General features: G+C 40.5%; 2 protein-coding genes across 2 annotated transcripts; both read left to right on the plus strand.

Annotated features, from left to right (window-relative positions):
* Nucleotides 1-10,649: 10,649 nt before the first annotated feature.
* On the plus strand, nucleotides 10,650-16,073 carry LOC137273074 (uncharacterized). The gene is made up of 4 exons (XM_067805526.1): nucleotides 10,650-10,675; nucleotides 11,833-11,912; nucleotides 12,693-12,885; nucleotides 15,954-16,073. The coding sequence occupies exons 3-4, from the start codon at nucleotides 12,700-12,702 to the stop codon at nucleotides 16,071-16,073; spliced, it is 306 nt and encodes a 101-aa protein (XP_067661627.1). The 5' UTR covers nucleotides 10,650-10,675; nucleotides 11,833-11,912; nucleotides 12,693-12,699.
* Nucleotides 16,074-20,313: 4,240 nt separating this feature from the next.
* Nucleotides 20,314-25,338, plus strand: LOC137272805 (uncharacterized). The gene is made up of 5 exons (XM_067805207.1): nucleotides 20,314-20,636; nucleotides 20,974-21,170; nucleotides 23,144-23,226; nucleotides 23,607-23,793; nucleotides 24,386-25,338. Exons 1-5 carry the CDS (start codon nucleotides 20,342-20,344, stop codon nucleotides 24,500-24,502), a joined length of 879 nt encoding a protein of 292 aa, XP_067661308.1. The 5' UTR covers nucleotides 20,314-20,341; the 3' UTR covers nucleotides 24,503-25,338.
* The last annotated feature ends 1,543 nt before the right edge of the window (nucleotides 25,339-26,881 follow it).

The raw sequence follows: 26,881 nt of genomic DNA on the forward strand, positions 1-26,881 counted from the left end.
AACCGGTCTGTGTGCACGTATGATGAAGTATGGGTTCAAGTGGTTCATTGCTCCTTTTTAGAATTTCTGGAGATTTAGTAGAAGCATCATGCTTCGCTGAAGGAAGCGTGTTATTTTACTTCCACATGGTCAATAATATTGATTTATTTGAATCAGTACAGCTTTTGTCTTGTAAGAAGATTATGTTATATAAACTCACTGTGACTCCACACGTGATTTTCAAGAGGACACTGCATCTGAGTCTGGAATCGCGGGTGTCACTATTTTCATCCCTCTCGCTTTTTACGATGACAAAACGACAAAGGCCATTTATTCTGCAAGATAAACAAGTAACATTCCCTTGGGAGTTAAGACTATTCAAACAATAGGTCTTTAATGTTCCAGTATCCTAACAATACCTATCTCATACACCGTTACTTGTAAATGATCCTTATCAAGAGCACTTGCTGTGTTTATTAACTCCGGGCTGATGGGTATATTTCTGTGGTTGAGACATCATGGCATCGTTGATGACACTCATGGCAGGTACAATGCTGACATCAAACGCTCATATATTGTACAGACATGTACAAAATGGGTTGCATAACTACTTGGAAATAATGTTTAGCGTGAGAATGTTTCTCAGATCTTAGTTTAAATGTAATGAATCTGTGACAGGGTTTCACGGTTGGAGACACCGATGTATTGTTCTTGCTTACTTGATATCGACTGTTAATAGGCATCTGGGTTTAGGTAACTTTTATTGTGTACATACGCTGTATTTAGAGAGTGTCTGTTTACATATGTGAATAGAGTCATGACCGTCGAGCTAAATTTGTAAGTGTCATGACAGTCTAGTTACATTTGTGGATAGAGTCATTACCGTCTAGCCACATCAGAGAGTGTCATGACAGTCTGTTTACATATGTGAATAGAGTCATTACCGTCTAGTTGCGTTAAAGAGTATCATGACAGTCTAGTTGAATATGTCAGTTCAAACACTTATCTAGAGACCTGGAATAAAATTTGTTAAAAACGTCAACACCTTTCGGGTAGCAGATTACCTTGGCGAGGAATCCGAGTTCCTAAACCGAGATCCCTACTTTGTCGCGAACGTGACATACTGTCTGGCTGAATCTCCTGTATACGAGTTTGTATCGCACACACCCAACGGAAGTCAAAAGCCAGGATTCGCAGATTGCTGTCCTGACAATATTGAGTATATTTGACCTAAACACGTACGCAAACACACACATGCGCGCGCGCACACGCACACACACACACACACACACACACACAAACACTCACACGTGTATTCTGATCGGATCAGATCGCATCTGAACTGACTTGTGTACTATCGGTGATGCTACATGTACCTACCTGTTGGGTAGATACAGGATCGTAGGGCCAAGATGATCGTAACTCCCATATGTTGCAAAGAGGTTTGACTGTCCTAGTGCTACGATCGCCTTGAGGAACAGGGTCAAGGAATTAACTTAGGTCCTAAATTAACGCACTGATACAGACAATGTAGAGTCACTCATTATCTTCGCTTGTGTTAGACAGTTCGTGTCTAGTTTGTCACAGCAGAGTGAATATAAATACAGCATGTTTGCAGAGATCCATTACAAATTCAGATTAGTGTGGCCTCATGTTTTCGGATATTGATTTCAATTAAATGCAATGTTTAACAAAACCTGCTCGATATTTTTTAATGCATCTGGGTCGAAGATGTAAACTAGATCTTTCAAACGTTGTGTAGTTGCTAAATCATTTGTCAGATTTTTTCATGTCCCGTCATTGTCCTGTGCTGACCCACCGATACTTGTGTGAATGAATATTACTTCATTGTCCACCTAAACAGACGTAAAGAATTTCCACGGTACCCATGGTGTTAGGACACCATTACCACACGAACAACTCGCCCATAAGCCCAAGAGTTGAAGCATGCATGTTCCACATGCTGCCTTGCGGTTGTTATGACATTTGATCGGATTATCAGTCATTTATGAAACTAAAATTCTTTTACACCCTGTCGGCTATATTATCAGTTACCCAGCGTCACAAACAGAGACTGATACCTACAGCTGTGTACCTATGGCCGAGCGATGCAGAATACCATCACTTCATGATGATGGTTGTCTCGGCGCGTGGCAGTGTGTGAAACAAGACTTGTCCGACAGCCCGAGACGGGCTAGATTTCTGGCGGACGGTCTAAATGTACAGGTAGCCGGCCCAATGGTCTGGCACAAAAATGTTAGATGTTCCCTTCATCTGGATAAATGCACCACATCTTGGTGTCTGGCCTTGTTAAATCCTTTTGGGGTCCTGTTGTTTGGTTGTACGTTTGGCTTTTTCCATACGCTGTGTATTGTGATACATATACTGATGGGAACGAATATGAGAATACATAGGTAATAACATAAATACAAGTGTTTCCAGATTTTTAACCACTGTGCTATACAAACCTGTAAAGGGATGTAGAAACACTTGTACATTCATGTTGCCATCTTTAGTTCCATTAGTAAATTTACACTCGGATGCGAGTTAGAGTTGCAGGATATGTATACAGTGCGCTGAAGGTTGTTTTGTGAGCGAGTAAGGGGTAAGCGATGATGGATGGAAGAGTCGAGGATGAGATGTGCAGGAGAGGAATGATGACGGAGGTGTACCACTAACACATAATGCATTGTTACATAACTGTTAATTTACATCATGTGCACTGAACAAAACCATACCAAAACAACAACTGACACGTTTGATGATGATGAAATTTTACGCGACTCCATGCACTGCTACGAAATGCATCCTCCTTTTGTAAACTGGAACAAGTAGACACACATTTCAGTTCGATTGCATGCATGCACACCAACTCTATTTCACTTCATCTGGTAAGAAGGCGGGGACGGTTGTGGTTAAAGCGAAGGTCCGGGTTTGATTCCCCACATGGGTACAATATGTGAAGCCCATTTCTGGTTTTCCCCTGTCGTGTTAATGCCGGAATATTGATCACACTCACCACTAAGAAAACACATTGATGTTCATACTGGTACCAGACCAGTGAAGAGCCATAAAATCTGACTGACATTTCCTCTCTGAAGACTAGCAGTGAACGACCAGCGAGCCTGACAACATCTGCTGAGAGAACTGCAAGCATTCATTGTGGATCATGATATTTTTTATTTGCTTGTGGTTAAAGTGTTACCGTAAGAGAGACTGGCATATGTGAAGTAAGTTAAAGTGTTATAATATTTTAGACCACCACAATCATGCTCCTCATGATGTCCGAAGTGGATGAGTGAGTGAATATTGTTTGACACCGCCGCTGTTATGAAGTAGCTGTCCAAGGCGAGATGCAGTAAGTCCATGTGGAGCTCGCGCCTGGAGAAATATACAAACCGCGTAGTAAATGGTGTTAATGAGTAAAGTAAAAAATGTCAAAACCCCAGTCAGAAAAAAACAATTGTATTAAACAAACCGTGTATATATACCCCTTAGCATAACCATGACGGATATTTCGGATTTTGTTTAACTCGATATGTTTGCATGGCAATGTGTAATCGATTGCGACTGAGAAAGTGAGGGTTTCTTTTAGTGATACAGTTAGATAAAGACCATGGACAGTCCAGTATGGACTCAACGAATGACTGGACTCTTGAACAACGACACGCCAGCATGTGTGGCTGCTTCTACTACCCCGGACTTAAGCTCGTTTTATACTGCTAGCTTACTGAGATACCATGCTGCAGTTAAGCATGAACACCCTACTCAGACACATTATACTGAGTCCAAACTGACCACTCATTTTTGTGCCCATTAATGCCGAACGTCAGGCAGGGACCAACAAGTACCATATTTTAACGTCTGTTGGTTTGACGCGACCTTCCGCTCTCCGGGGAAACGCTCTAACCACAGCACCGCGAAGTCGGTCCCAAATTAAAGAGCCGGACAGTCAATTCCCAGACGTGTATACACTTACAAGTGATCAGACTGGTGTAGCAAGAGACAAACAGGGTGTAATCCGTTGCAAATATAGTGGAATACACCTCTCTCCCCACAACTATGAGGTTGAACATTCTCCCACCATATTGCTGGAATATCGCTGAGTGCCACATTAAAGAACCACCATTACCAACCACCATTAACATCAACCACTTCATCTTGCATTTACTTTACATAAGCATGACGGACTGTCGATCGAGCGTTGACTGAAAAACATGTCTTAACTTAAAAAACGGATTTGCTGGTTTGTTTCGACTGACTGACATTTGATTGACCGATTGATCCGCTGTTTCACGTAACACAGATCTTCAAACAACTTGGGCTTGAACCAAATACAATTGGAATTGATGTAACGATGAATCATGCGTAACTCGTGGCGCAGGACTACAAATAAGATATTTTCGCATTTTCCAATATGTACCAGTGCGTGACTGTAGACACATGGTAATGCTGACGCAGAAACAATCACCATGGAGAATTGATTTTAATCATGATATGTTGTAAATATGATGTCTAAGTTGGAATGCATGCTAATTTCATGCATTCACTACATTAATGGACTTTGTACAGGTACACCAATAAGTGGATCAATATGTGCGGTCGTATATACAACAGACGAATCAATATGACGATATGACAACTAGTATGATATCAGTATGATAAACAAACAATATTAGCCTATCATTAGGTCAAGGCAGCAATTTCCTAGCATGAAGAGGCGGTGAGGTTAAAGTGGTTAAGCGTTCGCTCGTCAAGTCGGGTTCGATTCCCCTCATGGTTTTAATGTGTGAGCCGTGTTGGAATATTGCTAAAAGCGGCGTAAGACCAAACTCAATCACACTCAAGCCTGACACACACTTACGTTCTGCTCAAACACGATGGTTGGTGCACCCGTCTGTCTTCAACGATGACCAAGCATGGAATGAAAACTGCATACATGGAATACATTAGCCCCAAGGTTAATATTATCTATGTGTTTATGATTACTATGTATTTTAGTAATGTCTAAATCACCCATACCTGTGATGGTCCGGGGTAGAATAGGCCTTCAGCAACCCATGTTTGCCATAAAAGTGCGACTATGCTTGTCCACGGGATTGGGTGGTCAGACACATGTCGTCGGTCCCCAACGGCGCAGATCGATGCTCTTGCTTGATCATTGGATTGTCCGGTCCAGATTCGATTATTTACAGTCCGCCTCCATGTAGCTGGAATGTTGAAGAGTGCGGCGTAAAATTAAGCTCATTCCCTAAATCACTCAAGTCTCAAATGTTTGAACTTTGTCGGGTCTAGAAGATTCCATGTTCCTCTTGACATCTGGTAGAATGGGTTTGACATCAGCAAAATGCATATACTAGACAAAGTACATAATTAGGAGATAAACCGGCTGACGCCGTCGGTTCCAAATGCATTCCCGTGCTTCAAATACTCAATAACACCCGGAAATTGGCCAACACATGATGTTTATTGACATTGTAAACACAAAAGTAAACCAGAGGGGTTTTAGTGTCTGCACTCGTTTACATCGAATACGGACACAGCAGTGAAGTGTCATCAGCTGGCCGTTTCAGCTGGTTCTCATGGTAGCATCTGGAGTTGCTCATTTGTGACGTCATTCTAACTTTACGTCACAATATGATTTGAATGACGTCACCACTGTTGATGACACAACAAAACAATTGTTTACGTGTCAATACGCGGTGAATAGTCTTTCAGTTTCCGGGAATCTAATACCATTTAATCATGTTTTTCAACCAATCAGATTACAGAACACAGTAACTTTTGGTTTACAATGAATATATAGATCACGTAGAACATATTTGTAGTTTCATTGTGTTTTGTGTTTATTGGAACTTAACTGATAACAGATGGCTCAGTTTAAATGTTTTCGGGTTTGTTCAAGAATCAAACGTTTAAAGAGGTTGGATACCATGGTTTGTGCGCATACAGTATGCGACGGGACGTGACAGTAGGAGCACGTATTCATGCTACGCAGTTATTTCCCTTTATGTTGCTTCTGATCATACTTTGGTCATACAAGCATGTATCCAGAGTTAATGTTAGGCAACAATTATCTTTCCTTATCAAATTTAATTTAGGTATTCTGTTTTAACTGGAGATAATGTTGATACCGTTTCCTAACATATTTTTCTTTAATTTTAAATGTTGATCTAGTGTAAATTTACTTTATAAAACTTCATTTTATAAAGAAGACTATCATTAAACTCTTTTTTCATTGATGAATCAGTATTTTCAAATTCATTTTTGTAAAGTTAATAGATGTGTCAAATCCTTCATATACTTCATGAAAATTGCTTTTCATGCTTTATTTCATACCAATACGGAAAATACTGAATAATAAAAGTAAACAATTAACTTTAAAGAGACACTTTATTGACATATTACTATTTACAGACGGTGCCTCATCAGTCCCCCCAACATCAAAACCTAAAACCTTATAACAAATATCGCTTTATCCATCTCGTTTAAAACCGCAATTTTTCATTACGGCATTGACGTATCCCATCTGAATTATTCATTAATACTGGTGAGGAAGAATGAGGAACATGTTTATGGACATACAACTTCTGTATATGGGTGACGCTTCGACACAGATTCTAATGTCGTTGTCAAGCAAGTATTTGAATCTATGTCGAAACTTCGCCTATAGAGAATACAGCAGTTGCATGTCCGTGAACATTGTCCTCGTTCTTCATTCTCCATCTTCATCTCCTCAACTGCAAGAATGCTAAAGAAGTTACACTGGTGTGGAGACAGACTGTATACCTATTCATATTGATCCGTCTGCATGCTGATTCAGCAGTTGATTCAAGTCCCCGAGAAAGATTTTACAAGCGTTTACCACGGGTTCTATTATATGAAGGGTGGCTGAGATGGAATTGATTTCTAATTATTTTCCACCATTATCCACTCCGATGCCCACCTACTCCTGACGGTTCCACATCAGGTGTTCAACAATTTCAAAGCTACACTGATGATAACGTGAATATGACTACCAATGTGTGTACACTACACTGTTAATTCCAAACAGCATATCTTTACTAGGGTTTCACGACATTTAACTTCAATAACTTCAAGTGCTGGTAGAACAGCCAGGTAATCAACAAGCATGTGTTGTGAAGACGGGGTCATCTCAGAAGCCGTTATCTGGTTACCACTTGAGATGTTCAATGGGAGTCAGTGTTGCCACTTTCTGAAGGCGCTGTCGTCCGAATCGGTGTCTCTGTCGTCAGAGTCTACCTTGATGACGACTGGCTTGATGGTGGCATGGTCCAGTTCACTTTGTTCCCAATAATGTCTTTCCATTTCATTCTGAAATTGACACGTGTGATTTGCTCGGCAAACCAGACATTCGTGATTGTAGTACCTGAAACATTATCACACGACGCTAAGTCAGTTATTTGCAAAGTATTTAACTTTTTTTAAAAACGAAGGTGAAAGGGGTAGGCCTCAATATGCTTTGGCTAAGTATAGTTTACGAACTGCACGTGCTGTTGGGATGACGGAAGTTAAAAACTAACACAAATGATGATCGTTTGTAAAACAACTTTTTTATTCGGGTGTCCAAGATTAAGAGACACATCATCAGAGATGACCTGTCGATTTCATGTAGCTGTGCTAAATTTGGTTTTGTTGCAATTATTAGATTTTGTGTTAGTGAGCAATTCATCGGTCTCAAATGGAATCAAACGGACTGTACTGATATTTACATTGGTCGCTTAATATTAGATGATTCGCCAACCCGCCTTGTCGAAAGTCAAGCTCATAAATATTTGGTGAATCCCGGCCGTTTCTCAAGACAATTTCCTTATCAAACGTCCACTGTCAACTTGGTTTATTCAATCCAACTCCTCATGCAGGACATTGCCCAGTTCGCTCAGCGTGGACTTTGTTTTGTTTTTTTAACAGACGACGTCTGGCAGAAATGGGTTTCACGCATTTTACCCATGTGAACCGAGTCTTCGGCCTGACAAGCGAACGCTTTAACCACAAGTCTTCCACCCTGTACCTAAGCTCAGAATCAGCCATTGACGATTGCTGACAAGCGTTGGTTCAGACATAGAACAAACACAATTTTGTTTCTGGAGTGTTATCTTTATACTCCTACTGGGAGTCACCCTTGAGAACTGTCGGACACTTTCCTCCAACAATTAACTGACCTACTTGGATAAAACGGAAATACGGTTCAAAGTTAAAAACATATCCTGAGGTAGTTGTCTAAGAACGTAAGCACTGTACTGGCCATTAATGATCTGTAGATTCACCTTACCAGTTGTTGGAGGAGCCCAACACGGAGCAGCTGTTCTATTCAATATAATTTGATTTAAGAATTGTCCATGCTCTAGACACAACGCATGAAGTCAGAGAATAACAATTCATAAAATATATTCTATTGGCCGTTAAGCCCGGAGTGATAGTGGGAAACATGACTTGAACTCCGCAAATCAGCCTTGTCATCATCTGCTGTATTAGGTGTAAATGTGATGACAATTCTTTTAGCATTAATACTCTCATTTCAGTATTTTAGACGTTTTAAGAGTTGTCATACCATGTCGTTTTGTGTGCTAAACCGAATACTGTTTTGTGAGCATCAGGTGCATAATATACCTCAATGGCTAATTGGATATATCGGCTGTTGACGCCACCCTTCCCAGTGTAACCACAAGATAATGCAAGAAATTTCAAGTGGTACACGTGTTCCCACGATAGGCACATCTGTAATTGGTAACTCTCTGACAATAAAATATGCATAAGTTCCATCAGTAATGTCATTACCCATTCAGCCACTTGGGTAAAATCACAAAACAATGGAATAATTATTGCTTTCATCCAACCAGACCAAGTATCAGTCCAAATCACTTTGTCAACATTTAACAGTTACTCCTAATTAGATTGCACTCAGCGATTCGTAGCTAATGCAAACAACATCATAAGTTATTGTTGATGATGCAGTATTCTTCAGTGTTCAGTCAGTTGACGACTATTTGGTAAGCTTAACGTTCAAAGAAATGTCAGATTGTATCTCCTTGCTTCGGATGATCGGCTACAGGACTGATGACTGTAGAAACATTGCAATATGACTAGCATGAAGACATTCATATATCCGTATATGTACACATATACGCCGGTAACCATGACTACATATCCGCCGGGGGATGTTGAGGTCATTCAGATGCGTGATATGAAACATTGGATGCCATATATTTATGACTGATGTACCACGGTGACCTCACTAAAGACATTTCATCCTAAGAGAATAGTTATGCATTCTTGTTGAGCTGGGATGTTCATGACATCGTCTCAAGTAAGCTAAGTGTTTGAAGTACCGAATTAGGAACACCTTGGCGTCCCCCTTGTTACAAGTGTATGAAGTGATAACGTCAGCCTTTACAATGTGTGTCAATTTTTTCTTTAAAATGTTGTTTTTGGCTGTAATTGTCTTTATTCGTATTGCTGCTCTTGTGAGTACATGCGCACTGAATAGATTCGTGAGGGATTCTGCTGTTGTTGACAAGACAACAAACACCCCAGACCTTCGGATACAGAATGGAACAGACAGCCAAGGCGATTGTGCAATACTGTGTTTTCAGACAAATCTCTGCATATCATTTTTCTACAATAGCCTATCGAGAATTTGCCGACTTCGATCTGACACAATCAGGGCAGAGGATGTGACATTACAGACTGACACTGGATACCATTACTTCAGAGGTAAGCATGTTCCACGAATTACTTAAAATTTTAGAGAGTGATTCTTTTAGTAAATTATCAGTTCGGATTGGCATATGCATTGTAAATTCATATACACAGTATAAAAACTAAGCGTTCCGAATTCTTCTAGCCACAATAAAGGGTACAATCAGCCACGCAGCATTGTAATTTGTGATATTTTCAAGGAACAGACATTTATAGAGTAAAACAAAGTAAAACAAAAAACTATGAGGCTATTCATATATGCATGTAAGCGATTCTGACCACCATTAAGCCATCGTCACACTTCTTTTGTCCCACCATCCAATATCATTGTCAAAGTAATATGTCCATATCCGAAGTCAATATGCTACTGTCAGAGTTCCACATCCAACGTCAGTATACCATTGTCAGAGTTCTTGATCAACCCGTTAAGATGGCATTGTCATTGATCCATATCCAACCAATATGTCATTGTCAGAGATCCATATCCACCTGTCAATATGTCCTTGTCATAGTTCGATAAAACTACTGTCACTAAGTCATTGTCAGAGATCCAAACCCACCCGTCAATGTATCATTGGCAGAGCTCCAGATCCAGAGACTGAGATCCAGATCCACCTGTCAATATGCCATTATCAGAGATCCATATCCTTCCGTTATTATGACATTGTCAGAGATCCATATCAACCCATCAGTGTTATTGTCATAGTCCCACGAGCACCCGTAAATACGACACTGACAAAGCTCTATGTTCAATATTGTCATTGTCACAGTTCCATGTCCAGCCATCAACACGGACACCCTCACATCTACCCACATTGAGACATCCAATGTAGGTGGAGTCGTGACAATGAATGTAACCTGCAGCACCGATTATAGCTTCATCGGTCAGAGCAATATTCTACAATGTGACGATGACGGACTATGGCCTGAGATGTTTGGTTCTTGCAGACGAACTCACTGGCGTAATCCCATTTCGGTATGTTCTTGAGATGTGCTTTTTGATTGTTCTTTTTTGTTTGTTTTATTTGCTTTGGCTTCGTTGTTTGTTAAGGGTTTTGTTTAATTTGCTGGTTGGTTGGTTTTGGGGTTGGGTATTTTTTTTTTCGCTTATGAGTTAAACGAGAAGATCTGTGAATATCATGGTTAGTTTTAGTCTTCAGTGACCCAGGTTTGTTTTTTGCGTATACTAATGCTCATAAAATAGCAATAACCCATTATTCCTGTTATCTGTTGAACAAAAAAGAGATATGTACGTGCACGACTGGAATGAAAATATATCTCTCTCTGGCAAATGTTTTTGTTATTAATTGATTAAACAATCTATCCAAAAAAAGAACAGCATCTGTCTGTGTTGTATGTAAGAAAAATTAAGTCTTGCTCAATTCCGCTGTTCATCTCATGATTTGCTAATAGAATCTGATGGGTATATAGGCTTGATATAAGAACAAAGGATATATAACATGTGTAACCTGAATGTAATTTAACACGAGTACCATTTTCTTTGTATATGTCTAGCCGATGATATGTCGAGAAATAAGTATATTAGAACTACTACTGGCATTCTGATATTTATATATTCATATCCCTTTTAACCAGTTTTAATACCAAAATGTCTAATTTGATCTGGATCTTTAGAGATTTACTATATTTTAATGTGTGACACATGAGGTAGATTCAATGTTATGTTGTTGTGTGGTCCTGTGCAGAGAGTCGGGTCACAAATCAGATTAGGTTGAGGGCGGTGACCGTGTTTGGTAGCTTGACTCCTGAGAGCGTCTCTTACTACAGCCCTTTCCTACAACGAAGCACAAGCAGTACATGTAATGTCACCTTATCCTCTCTCCACCCTCCCGAAAATGGGTACCTGGTAGGATAAGTCATGTAGATGTAACTTTCTAGCGCCTAACAGACTGCTTGGGTTATCTGGGGTAGTGATGTGTTGTGCATTGCCAGCGTTATGAGCATACCGGGTGTGGGGTTTGGCGCGTTATAGATATACACATCATTATTATAATTAATTTTGTGAAGTAAATTATAGTAGTTTCGGATGTTTCTGTATCCAAATATTAAATGTTCTACGTTCCATACCAGCCAAAACAACAGTGTACGTTGTGACAATGTTTAATGTTACAGTTTGCCGAACCAATCCCGGGGGCACTGCACCCTGGAGCCAACATCACCTTCACTGCACGTCAACATGCTACGGGCGACGTGTAAGTAATTTCTAGTTTCGAGAAATCATGGAAACACAGCTACATTTTGATGGCGAAACGAGATTCGAATCCGTGACCATGTGTTTCTGACATTCTTTAGAAGCCGAGTACCGTTCAGGTCGGAATTTAACACTAAATACTAGGGCTGCAAGGATGCATCGAATAATCGAGCTATCGATGCAGTGCAATTGTTGAGTCTCCGATAGCCATTAATCGATTGTAGAAACGAAAACCTATCGATGATACGTATGAGTATCGATATATTAGTATTTACCATCCACTGATAAATGCGGAGTGCAAAACTAACTTTATGATGTTTGGGTGCAGACTTGCAGCCTCGTCCATTTCATGGACCATTTACTTTTTCTGGGTTTCCGGTTTCTCGTCAACCATTAAAAGGTACTGAAACTACTTTATCTTTTTTTGTTTTCTTTTCACATGAATTACACATTTGTTTGAGAAATTACATAAATGAGACAAGTAAGGAGAATAAACTTATTGTAAGGTTATTGCAATAGATGATCGCAATAGGATGTTGCAATAGAATATCCATCTATTTCGTTTTCCATCTCGACAGTCACCCCAACCAGGAATTCCATCTGTTAAGGGATGTCTGCATTGGTTGGTAAGGAACTATCAGAGTGTTATCGGCTACCAGTGTCACTGTCAACCAAGCTTACTGTAGGATATTTAGAAGTAAGCATGGAACCTGGGAGTTTCCGTTGTGAATACTTTACAAATACCTACAGAATTTCTTAAGATAATGGCATTTCATTTCAGATGGGCAATGAATCTATACAATGACTCGGATGTAATTGCTCTGCACATGGCAGTGAGCGGGTCAGACTCTGTGGTATTGGACACGTTCACGGACCGATGGTTGTTGCATCTCACGGACACAACAACACAGCCCTTCCCCCCCTACCCCAGTGTGTTCACCTGTAGTGTACAGGTCACTGAGGCCAGATATCAGGTCAGCAGATCATTGATCTCAGTGTAAACTGTTTCAGTGATGTATTGATTATGTTTTGTGCTTTTTGTTAATATGTATATTTTATTTCTTTCTTCGTTATTGTTTCTCCTTGAACCTTCACCTCGTAGCAGAACACCGATACGTGTCCACTGATATGAATATTAGTCTGGAAATACGAAACGATCGCTTCAGGATAGTACTACACACAGACTGTAATTGTGCCTTGCTTCTTAGAATAACATAAGAATTGCGTACAATGACATAAAGGACATTCAAAAATCAAAGTTACATCATGAACAAGCTGATCCAGTTATGTAACGGCCATAACCGCTGTACATATTTCCTTTAATTAGACGTGTCAGAACATTGAACGAAATTTGTTTCTTGGATTGCCAGCAATAGATCCGCGCTCAAAGAGCACCACCATTTGATGAACACCATTTGATAAACACCTAACTATAGCACACAGCAAAACGCGAGCTGACGAGTTCAGGAATTGGACGTCCGTATGGTTCGTATCGTAAGCACTGTATATATCACTGTTGGTGAATTCGACTACTGAATATCAGAACAGTACATAAGCATATTAGTGAGTGAGTTTAGTTTTACGCCGCATTCAGCAATATTCCAGCTGTATGGCGGCAGTCTGTAAATGATCGAGTCTGGACCAGACAATCCAGTGATCAACAACATGAGCATCGATCTGCGCAATTGGGAACCAACGATATCTGTCAACCAAGTCAGCGAGTCTGACCACCCGATCCCGTTAGTCGCCTCTTAAGACAAGCTTAGTCGCCTTTTATGGCAAGCATGGGTTATTGAAGGCCTATTCCACCCCGGGACCTTCACGGGTATATAAGCATATTAATAACATCGTTGCATGATAGACTGTAATGGCTGAGAGGATAAACTAAAGATGTGCTCGGCTTGCACTCATGACCGCAGTAGCGTATTCACTGTAAACATTAATACTGCCCCCACTGTGTCATAAATCTCGTACTGGCATAGATCTCGTACTTTAACATTAACTACTGAATTTTCAGATTTTGCTGTTTGTTTACTGTTACATGTAAGTCTGACGGTGTCCTGTCAGGTAGTTAGCTATTTATCATGTTGTTATTTGTTTACGTATACAGTGTCAAAAAAGAAACTTCACAAAATGTAATTTTTAAAAATAATGAATAATTTTGCTTTGATGATACATCTGTGTATCCCTATCGTTCACTTAAACCCATTCATTCGTCGTGCAAATGACGTCAGTGCCAAATCAGGTTTTGCAAGTGCAGTTGATCACGTGATCTTCGCATCGAAGTTTTCTTCATTTGCTTCGTTTGCATTGACCTCAAGAAATGGGGAAAAAAACACTTTTAAACCTCAGTTCTAACGTTACTTGAAGGTGCCGTTGGCATGTTGCAAGCGGGAAGGCCAGTTATTGACGTCGCAAGAGCAATGGGATGCAGTCGTCGTATCGTGTATGACTTGGGAGGTCATCTACAACAAACTGGTACCACTTCTGATCGCCCAAGGTCGGGTCGTCCACGTGTGACGTCACGAGCAGAAGACCGTCAAATCGTCCTACGTGACCTATGTGACAGATTTCTGCCAGGGCTGAGATGTTTAGAGGTCGACTGTCCTCACAGACCATTCGAAATAGGTTGCAGGCTGCCAATCTCTAATCTCGACGTCCATATCGGGGGCCAGTATTGACTTCGTTTCATCAACGTCAACGTCTGCTGTGGGCCCAACGTCACCTCTCATGGACCCAAAGAGGCTGAAATCGAGTCGTCTTTAGCGATGAATCCAGGTTTACCCTCAGATTCGCTGACGGCAGGCACAGAGTCTGGAGACAACGTCGTGAACGGTATGCCTAATGTTGGGTACAGGAAGTCAACAGATTCGGGGCGGAAGTTGCACGGTGTGGGGTGCTTTCTGTGGGGACAACCGTTCCCGACTTCTGGTCATCCGTGGAAACTCCACAGCTGCTGATTACCGCGACCAGGTGCTCACCCCTGAACTTCCTTTCATGGATACTCATGGCCCAGGTCTACAGCCCCACTATAATAATGCTTGACCGCATACCGCGATGTTGACACGAAATTTCCTTCAAAACGCTTGAAGCAACGTCATGGACTGGCCATCGAGGTCCCCTGACCTTAATCCAATAGAGCACGTATGGGGTGCACTTAGGAGAAGTCTTCGTGGTTTTAGGAACCAACCTAAGAAATTTCGAATTTTTATTCTTGTGACTTGACATTCTGTATACCCATGTTTTGGAACGGTGGTGTAACCTAATGGGACTGATTGTGGCACTGTTAGTGTATCGAGTACATCACACAGATCTCAGCAATGAAATCAATAACAATTCAACCATCTTAACCATCGCTTGTTCTTTTATAGTGCCCTGACGAAAGAATGTGAAGTTGTTGTTTTTTTTACTCAGTATATTTATTTATCTATTTATATTTTGTTGGGGTGGGGGGTGATATATAATGGGTGCTACAATGGGTAAGGCAGTTTCTTAAACCTTCCCGCTGTTAAGTGAACACAAACTTAATAACAATAATACAGTCCATGTATATTGCGTATTTATTCATGTATATTGCATATTCAAAGCGCTGATATATTACCCCTGGTCAGCGAGTTCAGAACGCTCCCTGTGGAGAATACAACCAACCGTCTGTCAGACGCTAAAGGTTCCAATTCAGACTGCCATTGTATCATAACAGGTACCCAGTTATAGTGCTGGGTGGGCAGAGGCAATTATGAACAAACTCACCTGCCTGAGGTGAGGCTACAGGCATCACATGTGCTTCGTTGTGGAGCAAGACTGAAGTCCTAGAAACTCTCAGGAGTAAAGCTGTCAAACACGATCACTCATCCGAACACCGTCCGCGATCACCGTTGCTTAACTTCAACAGACTGTGACCTGAGCTCCACGCACATGTCCACAAACCGCCACTTAGATATTATGTTACGATACTGAACCTCTGACTCCAAAAGATATCTGATCCCTATCTGCCATGGGATATTTTACAGCGCAGGCTCATTGATTTCATTACTTCTTACAGGTGCTGGTGAATGGCGTGTCTTTCATGACTTACAACCACGTAATACGGGAACTCTGGACCATCACAATGTTATCATTCACGGGCTCAATAGACCTCATGGAGGTTGATATGCAACTATAATCACTAGAGCTCTTGGAGGTTGATATGCAACTGTAATCAGTAGAGCTTGTGGAGACATATATTCAACTGTAAACAATAGATCTCATGGAGTTTATAAGCAACTGTAATTAACAGCGATCATGAGGATTGATATACAACTGTAATCAATAGAAGTCACATTTGGTCATATATACCGTGACTATTAAATTATTCAGTGAGTCCTGAAACTTGGATGACCATACACGCGACAAAGTAACTGGGCAAAGACAACTGTTGAAGCAAACATCCTATGTATGGCCTGTCCGACACTGGACATCACTATCGGGACAGCAACACCCTTTGTTTTCCCTGTGTGCATGACGAATGTGTCTTTTTTGTCTTTCGAGCATGACTCTTCAGTGCTGACCATCAGTAGAACGTCAAGAGAATGGCTGTGGACAGGAATGAGTCTTGACACCAGTGACCACGCCTTGAACTTGACAGGGACGTGTGTGTCACCGTCACTATCAGTCGAACACGCTGGTGAACGTTTCAAATTGCCATTTAGAGATTCTTTTCTTCCGATATATAGATGTTCGACAAAACGTTTCTGTTATCACATGCTAGTTATTCAATAGTATCACAAATGAATGTTTCCACTTTATCCCTATCACCCTTCAGAGTCGGTCATCTCATGCATACTAGAGGTTGCAAAGTGCTTCATGTTCTTCCATGCAAGATGTATTTGAAATCAATTTATTTTGTACGGTTGGAAAATCTTTCTTTTCCAAGCATCCATTTCTTTTATTGAAGAGTACATGACTGCCATATCCAATCACAAACACTGACAGCACTTGCAACTTCTACATGTGTTAGGAACTCCTCGGGTTGTAAAGTACTGTCTATATCTGTTGTGATATCTCAACGGATTGTAGAGTACTATCTACACGTGTCGTGAGATACCATATGGCTTTGAAGACAAATCTATACATGTCGTGAGATCTCATCAGATTGTGAATTCGAAGTACTGTTTATACGAATCGTCAGATCTCACCGGGTTCTGGAGTACTGACTATAGGAGTCGTGATATCTCATCGGGTTGTAAAGTACTGCATATCTCATCAGATTGTGACGTATTGTCTATACGCGTTGTGAGATGTCTTCGGGTTATGAAGAGCTGGCAATACGTGTCGTGAGATCTCATCGGGTTATGATGTACTGGCTATACGTGTCGGGAGATCTCATCGGGTTATGAAGAGCTGGCTACACGTGTCGGGAGATCTCATCGGGTTATGATGTATTGGCTATGCGTATCATGAGATCTCATAGGGTTATGATGTACTGGCTATACGTGTCATGAGATCTCATCGGGTTATGATGTACTGGCTATACGTGTCGGGAGATCTCATCGGGTTATGAAGTACTGGCTATACTTGTCGGGAGATCTCATCGGGTTATGAAGTACTGGCTATACGTGTCGGGAGATCTCATCGGGTTATGATGTACTGGCTATACGTGTCGGGAGATCTCATCGGGTTATGAAGAGCTGGCTATACTTGTCGTGAGATCTCATCGGGTTATGAAGAGCTGGCAATACGTGTCGGGAGATCTCATCGGCGTTTGGTTTTACGCCGCTTTTAGCAATATTCCAACGATATCACGGCGGGGGACACCAGAAAATGGGCATCACACATTGTACCCATGTGGAGAATCGAACCCGGGTCTTCGGTGTGACGAGCAAACGGTTTAACCACCTGGCAACCCCCAACCCCACGGCCCCCCCCACCCCACCCCCTCCCCACTGGGGTTATGAGTATGTGTCGTGAGGTCTAATGATACAAATTCGAGTCGTTAAAGTTATACATCGTATTACACTTGCATTACCCACGATGATGTTCAATGCATTGCAGCAGCCAGCGAGAAACTGAGAAACTGGTTATTAATACACAGATCAATATCATACTTCGATTGTCAGCAACAATTATGAAAAGAGGACAAACTGCAGATTTAGTATCGATTTTTTTTTTCCTTTTTGTATGGTACTTATAGTCAGAATATCGCATATTGCGTTTTGCGTGGGGGCTAATGATAAAGTGAAGGCTATTTTATTGAACTAAATCCTCTAGTCTAGTCTGTACAAAGGAAATCTGTCGATGCGTTTATTAAAATCCGAAATGTGCTCTGAGTGATCGAAATTCCAAGTCAAGTTATCGATTATCCTAAAAGGATGTGATTGAGGAATACCAACAGACATGTTAACAGACCGATGACATTTAACGACCCGTCTGGGATTCATGCAATGAAGTAAGTGGCCCTACGTCAGTAGATGAATATTAGGCTCAATGCACATCACTACAATCAACTGAAGGAGAAAAGGTCAATATGGGCACACACTAACATCCACTCTTCAAAATATAAAATGCACTGCTTAACTTTGAACAGTTTTACTGTGCTCAATTAAATGTGTATAATTTAATGTCTGTGCATTCGTTCTATACAATGATTATTCCAAAGTGATAGGAATATACTGAGGGAAACAGATAAGGGAACACCATCGCATTGCAGTGATCCTGTGATGTCAGACTTTCACCCAAATCCCGATAGAAAGCCTGTGAAGAAACCTGGAAATGAATAAAGAAACGCCGATACTTTCACGTGTTCCCTTATTTGTTTCCCTCAGCATATGTTCTGTTGACATACTGACAGTACTGATTGTCCTGTCACAGGACGTGGGGGTTGTTCTTGTATACATGGGGGAAAAAGGTAAGCACCCCCATATGAAAATAGATAAAATTTCCTGTTAGTTCGAAGCAATTGAAATATCACTGACTATATATACAAGAACAGACTTTGGGCAGTATTTGACCTGTATGTTCATGGAAGCCATGAGACCCATGAATCAGTTACAACGCCTTGTTAGGGGTATGGGTCGAAAAACAGAGGCCGTGATCCGGGCAAATGGAGGATATACACGTTATTGACTGTAATTTGTTGTAGACACCAAATGTGAGTTTGTTGACAAATACCATCATCACATGGTAACCAATAGATATGCCAGCTACATAGTTTCAGCCCGCTTTCACTTAGATGAAAATTCAGTCGTTAATTGTTATGACCTAAAAGCAATGAAAAGATTGTTAAGCAATCAGTTCAGGTGTGTTGTTATGGATATGTCAGGTGCCCTGTTCCTATGGATACCGTGAACCATTTGCTTTTCTATTTCAATTGTTGATACGTACGGACATATTTGTTTTTGGGTCGTTTGTCTTCTTTTGGAACTCAATCCAACATCATCGCCAGCAGTATGTTTTCTGAATGACCGATTAAGACTGATTTCCAGTATTCAGCATTACGAAGAACACTAGGGTGGGAATCTACATAATTATTGCATTACACTCCACTTACAAACTTTTGTAAACCTTCATTAACTGGCTCAATGGTCAATGGCTCAATGGCAGCCATTCGCATCCAGAATGCTCTTGGATATTGTGATTATTAATCAGTGTTATGGGTTTTTTTCCCGTATATATGTAGGCTGTATTGCAATACGTTGCGACACATACCAACATGGGGTCGGACGTCAGTTCGAATCAATAGGGAATTCATACCAGAAACAGAAATAGTATTCATCATCAAGGGTTTAGATCAGGCTGCTAATTGCAACAAAAAATTTGTTGTCCATAAAGATGTATTTCATCATATTTTATACGTCCAGGATAAAAAGATTTCACTCATTCAAACTTAATAAATGAAACCAGTATACCGTCTAAGATATCACCGAATTGTATTGATAAACATGAAAACCAGAAACTTTCATCAACGCGTGCACTATAATATCAGTAATTCCAATACTATATCTATCTGTTTGGTTGAACACTTTGAAAGTGAACACTATTTCAGTTGGATCTTCATGTTGGAGGTGGCTGAAACATCATAGATGTGGTTAAGACAAACAAATCAAACACGCAATATAAAGATCCTGGTAAATTATGAAAAGCAGGTTTCCAAAGTATTGACTCACTTTTATTTTTTTTATTTATTTATTTTTTTTTTTTTTGCAGTGAGGCGGTTATGAAAATGGCCGGCTAAATATATTCGTAATCTTGGGGATCGGTCAGGAAGTAGAACACTGATAACATTATTGGATAATCGATAATTTATTAATCCATTAACGTACAACGAAAGCTATTTTACCTTTGGATCCGCCATGAAGTACCCTGACCTAAATATCGATACCAAATGTGATTTCTGCTTACGTCTAGTATATAGGTTATTGAGAGTCACACATTTAGCACGGACCTCCATTGGGTATGGCGGTGTATGTTTTCCTGTTGGTGTACATTGCAATGGCATGTTGTAATGCTTGTTTAAAAGTAGAGTTCAAGGTTGACAAATTCATGGGGGACAAGACAAGTAATACTGACCTTCAGTTCACATTGAGTGGCATCTCTACTGATAACGAGTGTGGCATCAAGTGTATGGAGACAAAAGGCTGCATGTCTTTCTTCTACAACGAAGCTGAGGGCAGCTGCAGGCTTCACTCCACCATGTTCAAATCTTCAGAGTCGTCTCTGGTAGCAGCTCCTGGCTTTACCTACCGTAAACGTAAGTAGAAACGTAATGAGCTGTTTTAACAGAGCTTTCAGGTGTAGGTCAATCACACCAACTGCTACATCGGGAAGAAAGTCAATACCTGTTTGTTTCAACAAGGCAATGACATGACAATGCTTAAGCTCAAAGCGGTGGACCCGTGTCCGTGGCTATCAAGAAATTGCTAAGTTCTGCCAACCTCGCCATAGTGAGACTGAGCGCCATGTTTTAAGTAAGCATGTTTTACCAGAATCGACCGATAAGACTACGGAATTTGGAAACCATTGCTCAGAACCCGATGTTTGGTTTGTAAGATTTGGGAGATTACGCTCTTAACATATTATCTTTTCAGCATTTTGCCCTCCCCTTGCAAATGATGTGATACCTAACGGGAAAACAGGCGTTTTCTCTGAGGGAGGTTTCCTGGTAGCGCGTACGGTATGTGAAAGCGACGCCATCTTCGTTGGAAAAGCCGACTCTGTGAAATGTGACGCCGATGGCTTTTGGCCCGAGATGGGACCATGTGCCTTAACTCGCTGGTCGAAACCGGTATGTCTCTCCATGTATATTTTTTTATATTACCATGATCTTTTATATGGTTAACATAATGTGGAGCCGTCCCGGGAAAGCTGCAATGGAAACGTCAAAATGACGTAAGAAATATTGGCGACATAGTGAACGAAACGGCGAAAGAAAAACAGGACGTGGCCACAATGAAATCGGCATTTAAGTTAAATTCAGTTTTAAAAGAACGATGAATATTTATAATTTCAGAGAGTATAGTAAGAAAACAAACTCTCATGATGAACCCATATAGTGTTCACACATATGTTCACATTATGACGTGTTATAATTATGATATTATATGGGGTCAATTGACACACATGTTTCATTGGATTTAACTTACAATTCTTAGTAAAGTGGCTTTGAACTAGTTCGAGTTCACAAGTCCTTATTCAGAAATTTCTGTCCACAAGTGTCATCCGTGGTCTACAAGTATAAGCCACATACGAACCCGCGAACCCGCCTTCAATTTTAAATACAGCATGAATTCACAGACATGTTCGAATTTTCTCTGTCTACTTGAATAATCGTCTCTAGTATGTTTGTTTACAGTTGTTGTTAGAATAAAAACGATGGATATTTCTGAAGATTTTCACAAATCAGCCTTCACTCATTTTTTTAATATCAAACGATGAGTATATTGTTTATTCTGAATTCGTATTTCTAGTCGATGTCTCATTGCACAAAACGTCAAGGGATTCTATTTTCTTTTACGTACAGGCCAATGTTATCAAACTATTCCGAAACTGCACATAGTATTGGCCACTTTTGCTTTTTACTGACACTGCTATAAGTTGTGACAATCGTGCAGAAACAAGTCTTTTTGATACATATTTGTCGACTTCATGCTGCCAAGGACAATATACGCCATGTGACCTCTTCAAGCTTGAGAGACCCAGTCTGTAATTGCACGTCATATTGCTAGATCACCAAATCTCCTTTATTGGATCCGTATACCAGCCTCCGTTCACCTCAAGACCGTCCGAGAAGTTATACTGTTACACCAAAAGTTCCCACTCCTGAACAAACTCTGCACGTTTGGTTTTACGTCACTGGGACTGATGGACATGGGGTAAGGCTACCGAACAATCAGGAATCATAGTGGGATTTAGATCCAGAAGTCCCTAGCTGATCCAGTGTTGAGACGTTTCCATCGGCGACCACTTATGTAATGGAGCAAAAGTGCGCCAGCATGGACTTTTTGACCCACTGATTAATCACGGTTTCATCCATAGGGTGTAACGTTATCATGTTGAAATGAATGGCAGAACGTCTGGGAACAAATTTAAACTGTATCAAATCTGTATCACAGAACCTTGGACGACAGTCATTGAGATCGCCCGTTGGCACAAACGTTTCCCAAAACCATCAGGCTGACCCCTTCAAATTAATCCACAACTTCACAACAATGTGCCTGACATCCCAGTCCCTGATTACATCCGGATCCAGTCATTTCCAAAGTGCAATATGAGCCATCAATGAATGATAACCTGTTCTGCTTTGGTTGAATCTGGCATGTCCGAGGGTCTACCATGAAGGTTGAGTGCGATGAAATTGCGTCAGGATAGGTCCTATGTTTGGTTTGTGGAGGTTGGAGTCATAATCCCTCTGCAGCGGTGCCCCTCTCTCGCCAAGGGTTTTCTGAATATGAGTTCATGCAACTGCTGCAATGTACGGTCCAGCGTCAAGCCTACCCATGACACTACCACACAGTTGTTTTATGAGCTGCTGCACATTCGCGTATACTGCCCACTCGGTCACAAAGAGCAAAATTGAACATGCGATTGCACGAGATTGTATTGTTTCACGGTTTTGCACGCTTTATGGCCAGTTTAATTTCTACACACCGGTTCAGAGAACCGTCATATTATTACCATTTGTATGACACAACAAGAAACAAAACAGAATAACCACCTTCAATACTTGTGTTGACTATGAAACAGGATGTTGTGTTTCAGACGGTGCCATTCAATGAATCAATCCCCTTCACTACCAAGTCTGGAACGGTGATTGAATTCGTAGGCCGCTCCTTTGGAAAAGAGTAAGTTGTCAAACGAATGATAAAGCTGGTATTATGAGCGGAATTCTGTGCAGTTAATAGAATGAGAGTCACCATTGTTAGTTTGTAATTGTAGTCATTTCCATGATCTTAACGATTCTGTCCTGAAAAATCTCAAAGTCAAGTATAATATTTTACACATGTCCCTAGTATGTTATGAGAGTAGGTGCAACAACCAGCATGAGTTAAGAAACACGTCGCTGTAATTCCACGTCCCTGATACGGGGAATCTGAGGACAATGTTTCTCTGACCTTGCGAATCTGAAGAAAACGTTTGACTGTGTGCTGACTTTGTAGGAAGGCATACGACTGCTGCATTGTGGGTACTAACTTACTACATTCGTTGATATGAAATGTCTCAGGTTCCAGATGGAGATAGGTGCTGGCAGTGAAATCGCGTTGTACATGAAGGCGAGTGAAGACGGCAATCTTGAAAGGGGGTACAAGACAAACGTCAAGAACGAACACACCATCATTTCAACCGCGGCATTCTACAAACCTGCAAAGGACTTTAAATGCAGTCTGAAAATATCAAGCGCCGAATTCACGGTAACAATCCCCAAGAATATGTAATATCATAGAGAATGTGTTCTGTTTGAACCCTTGAACTGCAATTTAAATTATATAAACTTATTGCATTTGACATCAGTGTTGTCCCTTGTGTTCTATGGTTCTGTATGCACACAGGTGTAACTTTTATTTGTCTGCCTGCCTTCCTGGTTTCGGGTTAGAGCATTTCATTGATGGTAATTGAAACACTCTTGCACTAGCGGACTTAAAGTGGGACATGTCTTCTTGATGTTTGGGGTTTTTTTTCCAACTGAGGTATTAAAGTAGCACCGTGAAATAACACAGAGCAGCAGGTAGTAGTGAGGACTACTCAACGTCCTGAGGAGGATTTTGTCAATGTATATGTTCTGACCAAACCACCAAAGAATTAAAGGTCAAAGAATTTAAGCTCATGTGTCCTTTGCCTTTGAAGAACAATTATCATATTCCTTGATGTCGATTGTTGTGTGGCTGTGTTTGGGCACGTCACAGAATCTCTATAAAAGTATGGACACATCCATCCAGATACTTCATACATGCATTCTGTGTAATCAATGGTAGGTACAAAGTGTATTATTTGTTGCTATTCCAGTTATCTGTCGGTGATGACGAGGTGTTCACGGAGAGTCACGAGGTGGAGGTCGAGCACATCGACCAGCTTCGCTTCATGGGGGGCATTGAACTGAAGGAACTCCGTATGAATCAATGATTCACAAAACAGATGTAATGTCATTGCTAACGTTCGTCAAGAACAATACACAGTGACTGATTTATTCGTAGATATTACCGGTTCTTACATACCACGTTGAAAGTCACGTGATTGAAAGAAGTTAACTCACATGTTTCCTATTCGTGTCACGTTCCTTATGATGGGGGCGGTGGGGTAGCCCGGTAGTTAATGCTTTTGCTTGTCACGCCGAAGGCACGGGTTCGATTCTCCACATGGGTACATTGTATGAGGCCCATTTCCGTGTCCCCGGCCGTGGTTTTTCTGGAATATTGCTAAAGGCAGCGTAAAACCCAATTCTTTTCAATCACTCACCCCTTATAATGGGCAGTCGAATGACGGGCGTTGAATAATTCAACTGACAGGCTTACGACCATAGCATATATAAAGCAGATATGAAGTGAACAGGAGTATTCCCACATCGATGTATACTCACAAGTGAAATTACTTAATAGTTGCTTGGTAAAGTAATATTTAACGTGAAATATACAACGAGTGAGTCACTATGTGGATTTTATGTGTGTTATACAGAATATGTAATGTCTCGATTACTCCAGAAGCTGTGTATATATTTTGATGTATTATTCACATATCCATCCATGTTGTGTCTCACTTGTTTGATTCTATCAAACGTCACTATGTATTATACAGCCAGGCTAATCTATGTTGTGTCTTACCTGTTTCATGTATCAAACTTCACTATGTGTCAGATTATTATGTAGCCATGTCCATCTTTGTTCTGTCACACTTGTTTGATTCAGTCAAAAGCCTTGTGTTTAAGATGTCAAAGGTTGCAATTAGATTATTATTATACTTGACATTCGTGTTTACTGTTGTCTTTGCATTGAACGTGTATTGATGGGAGTGTATCGGTTTTGATGTCTTTGCTGCTAAACGATTTTGTTAAGCGTAACTATTTATGGAGCCTATATTGATCAATTCTGGTTTTATTAAGGCTCGCTGCTTAATTACACGTAATCACGTCTTTCTCCACCACACCACAAGGAATATGAGTACAGCATCTGTCATTATCACACACCTTCCTATTGCTTTTGTCATATACCTACGGAGAAAGTTACAGAAATCAATTACAGCGTGGCTGGAACTAAATATCAATTTTTGGATACGTTTTTGCTGTTAGTCACAAAAACATGTCCATTGTTGTTTCACTTCATTTGTCAACCAATAACAAAACAAACACCGATTCAAACAAATCAGCTGAAATATATGGTGGGGAATATTGCGGATTCATTTGGGAAACTCGAAAAAAGCTCAAAAAAGTGGCTGTAATACATGCCTAATGCATATTATAACATAATATGCGTCATTCTTCTAAAAATTCTTAGTTTTTCGTATCTACCTGTTATGTACTCATGTCATACATACATACATACATACATACATACATACATACATACATACATACATACATACATACATACATACATACATACATACATACATACATACATACATACATACATACATACATACATACATACATACATACATACCAATAAGTCATAACAGAATCCCTTATTTGTCATATGAACGACATACATTGAACCTTCTTCATTCAACCTTATGTTTCTCAGCGGCACAAGTCCAGAATGGCAGAATTCAGTATCATCAGGTACCAGTAACATTTACTTGTTTTGTCATAGGTCTGTCCACATATATTCCGTATTAAAAATATATTCTCCCGCAGACAGACAATGTGTAGACAGTGTGTAGACAGCGGACAGGTGTTCCAGTAGGGAAAGCATCATCCACGATCCCACATCCACGGTAAGAACAGTTCATAAGTTTGAAGCGCCGATAAAATACTTTTAAAACACTCCGTTCACTGCGTCATTGTCGACGGCGGATCTCGCGTGAAAAATGCGAGAACAATAACTCTTGTAGTTCTGCTTATGTCTCTGTGAAACATTAGTGAAAACAAATACTGTTCAGAACGTCATTGCGCTAAAAGTGAGCATGACTAAAGTATTTGATGAAATATACACACTTCTAACGCATCTTCCTATCTCTGGGGAATGCGTTATTTTCATTCACACTTCCAAGCATTCTTTATTTATACTGATGGTAGACGATTTTTGTCTAAGCCTTGTCTAAGTTGCAACAAACAGAAGGAACTAACACTTTAAGTTGAGAGGGTGAATATTTCATGACGCCGCAATTTTGCAGCTGTGCGCGGTGACAGATGTTACCTTGTTTGTTTGATTGTTTGTTTGTTTGTTTGTTTGTTTGTTTGTCTGTTTGTTTGTTGCCGCACACTGCAATATTCCAAATATATGTTGTCGGTCTGTACTTAGACAATCCGGCGACTTATATCATGAGTATCGATTTACGCAAATTGCA

Source organism: Haliotis asinina, chromosome 2 (assembly GCF_037392515.1).
Source record: "Haliotis asinina isolate JCU_RB_2024 chromosome 2, JCU_Hal_asi_v2, whole genome shotgun sequence".
Classification (NCBI taxonomy): domain Eukaryota; kingdom Metazoa; phylum Mollusca; class Gastropoda; order Lepetellida; family Haliotidae; genus Haliotis; species Haliotis asinina.

What these genes read in the sequence shown, in the direction of transcription:
- LOC137273074 (XM_067805526.1), top strand. Translation starts at nt 12,700, where the DNA reads ATGAATCTATACAATGACTCGGATGTAATTGCTCTGCACATGGCAGTG. An exon ending in TCACTGAGGCCAGATATCAG is followed by an intron (nt 12,886 to 15,953) that starts GTCAGCAGATCA and finishes TACTTCTTACAG; the next exon opens with GTGCTGGTGAATGGCGTGTC.
- LOC137272805 (XM_067805207.1), top strand. Translation starts at nt 20,342, where the DNA reads ATGGCGGTGTATGTTTTCCTGTTGGTGTACATTGCAATGGCATGTTGT. An exon ending in TGGCTTTACCTACCGTAAAC is followed by an intron (nt 20,637 to 20,973) that starts GTAAGTAGAAAC and finishes TTATCTTTTCAG; the next exon opens with CATTTTGCCCTCCCCTTGCA. An exon ending in TAACTCGCTGGTCGAAACCG is followed by an intron (nt 21,171 to 23,143) that starts GTATGTCTCTCC and finishes GTTGTGTTTCAG; the next exon opens with ACGGTGCCATTCAATGAATC.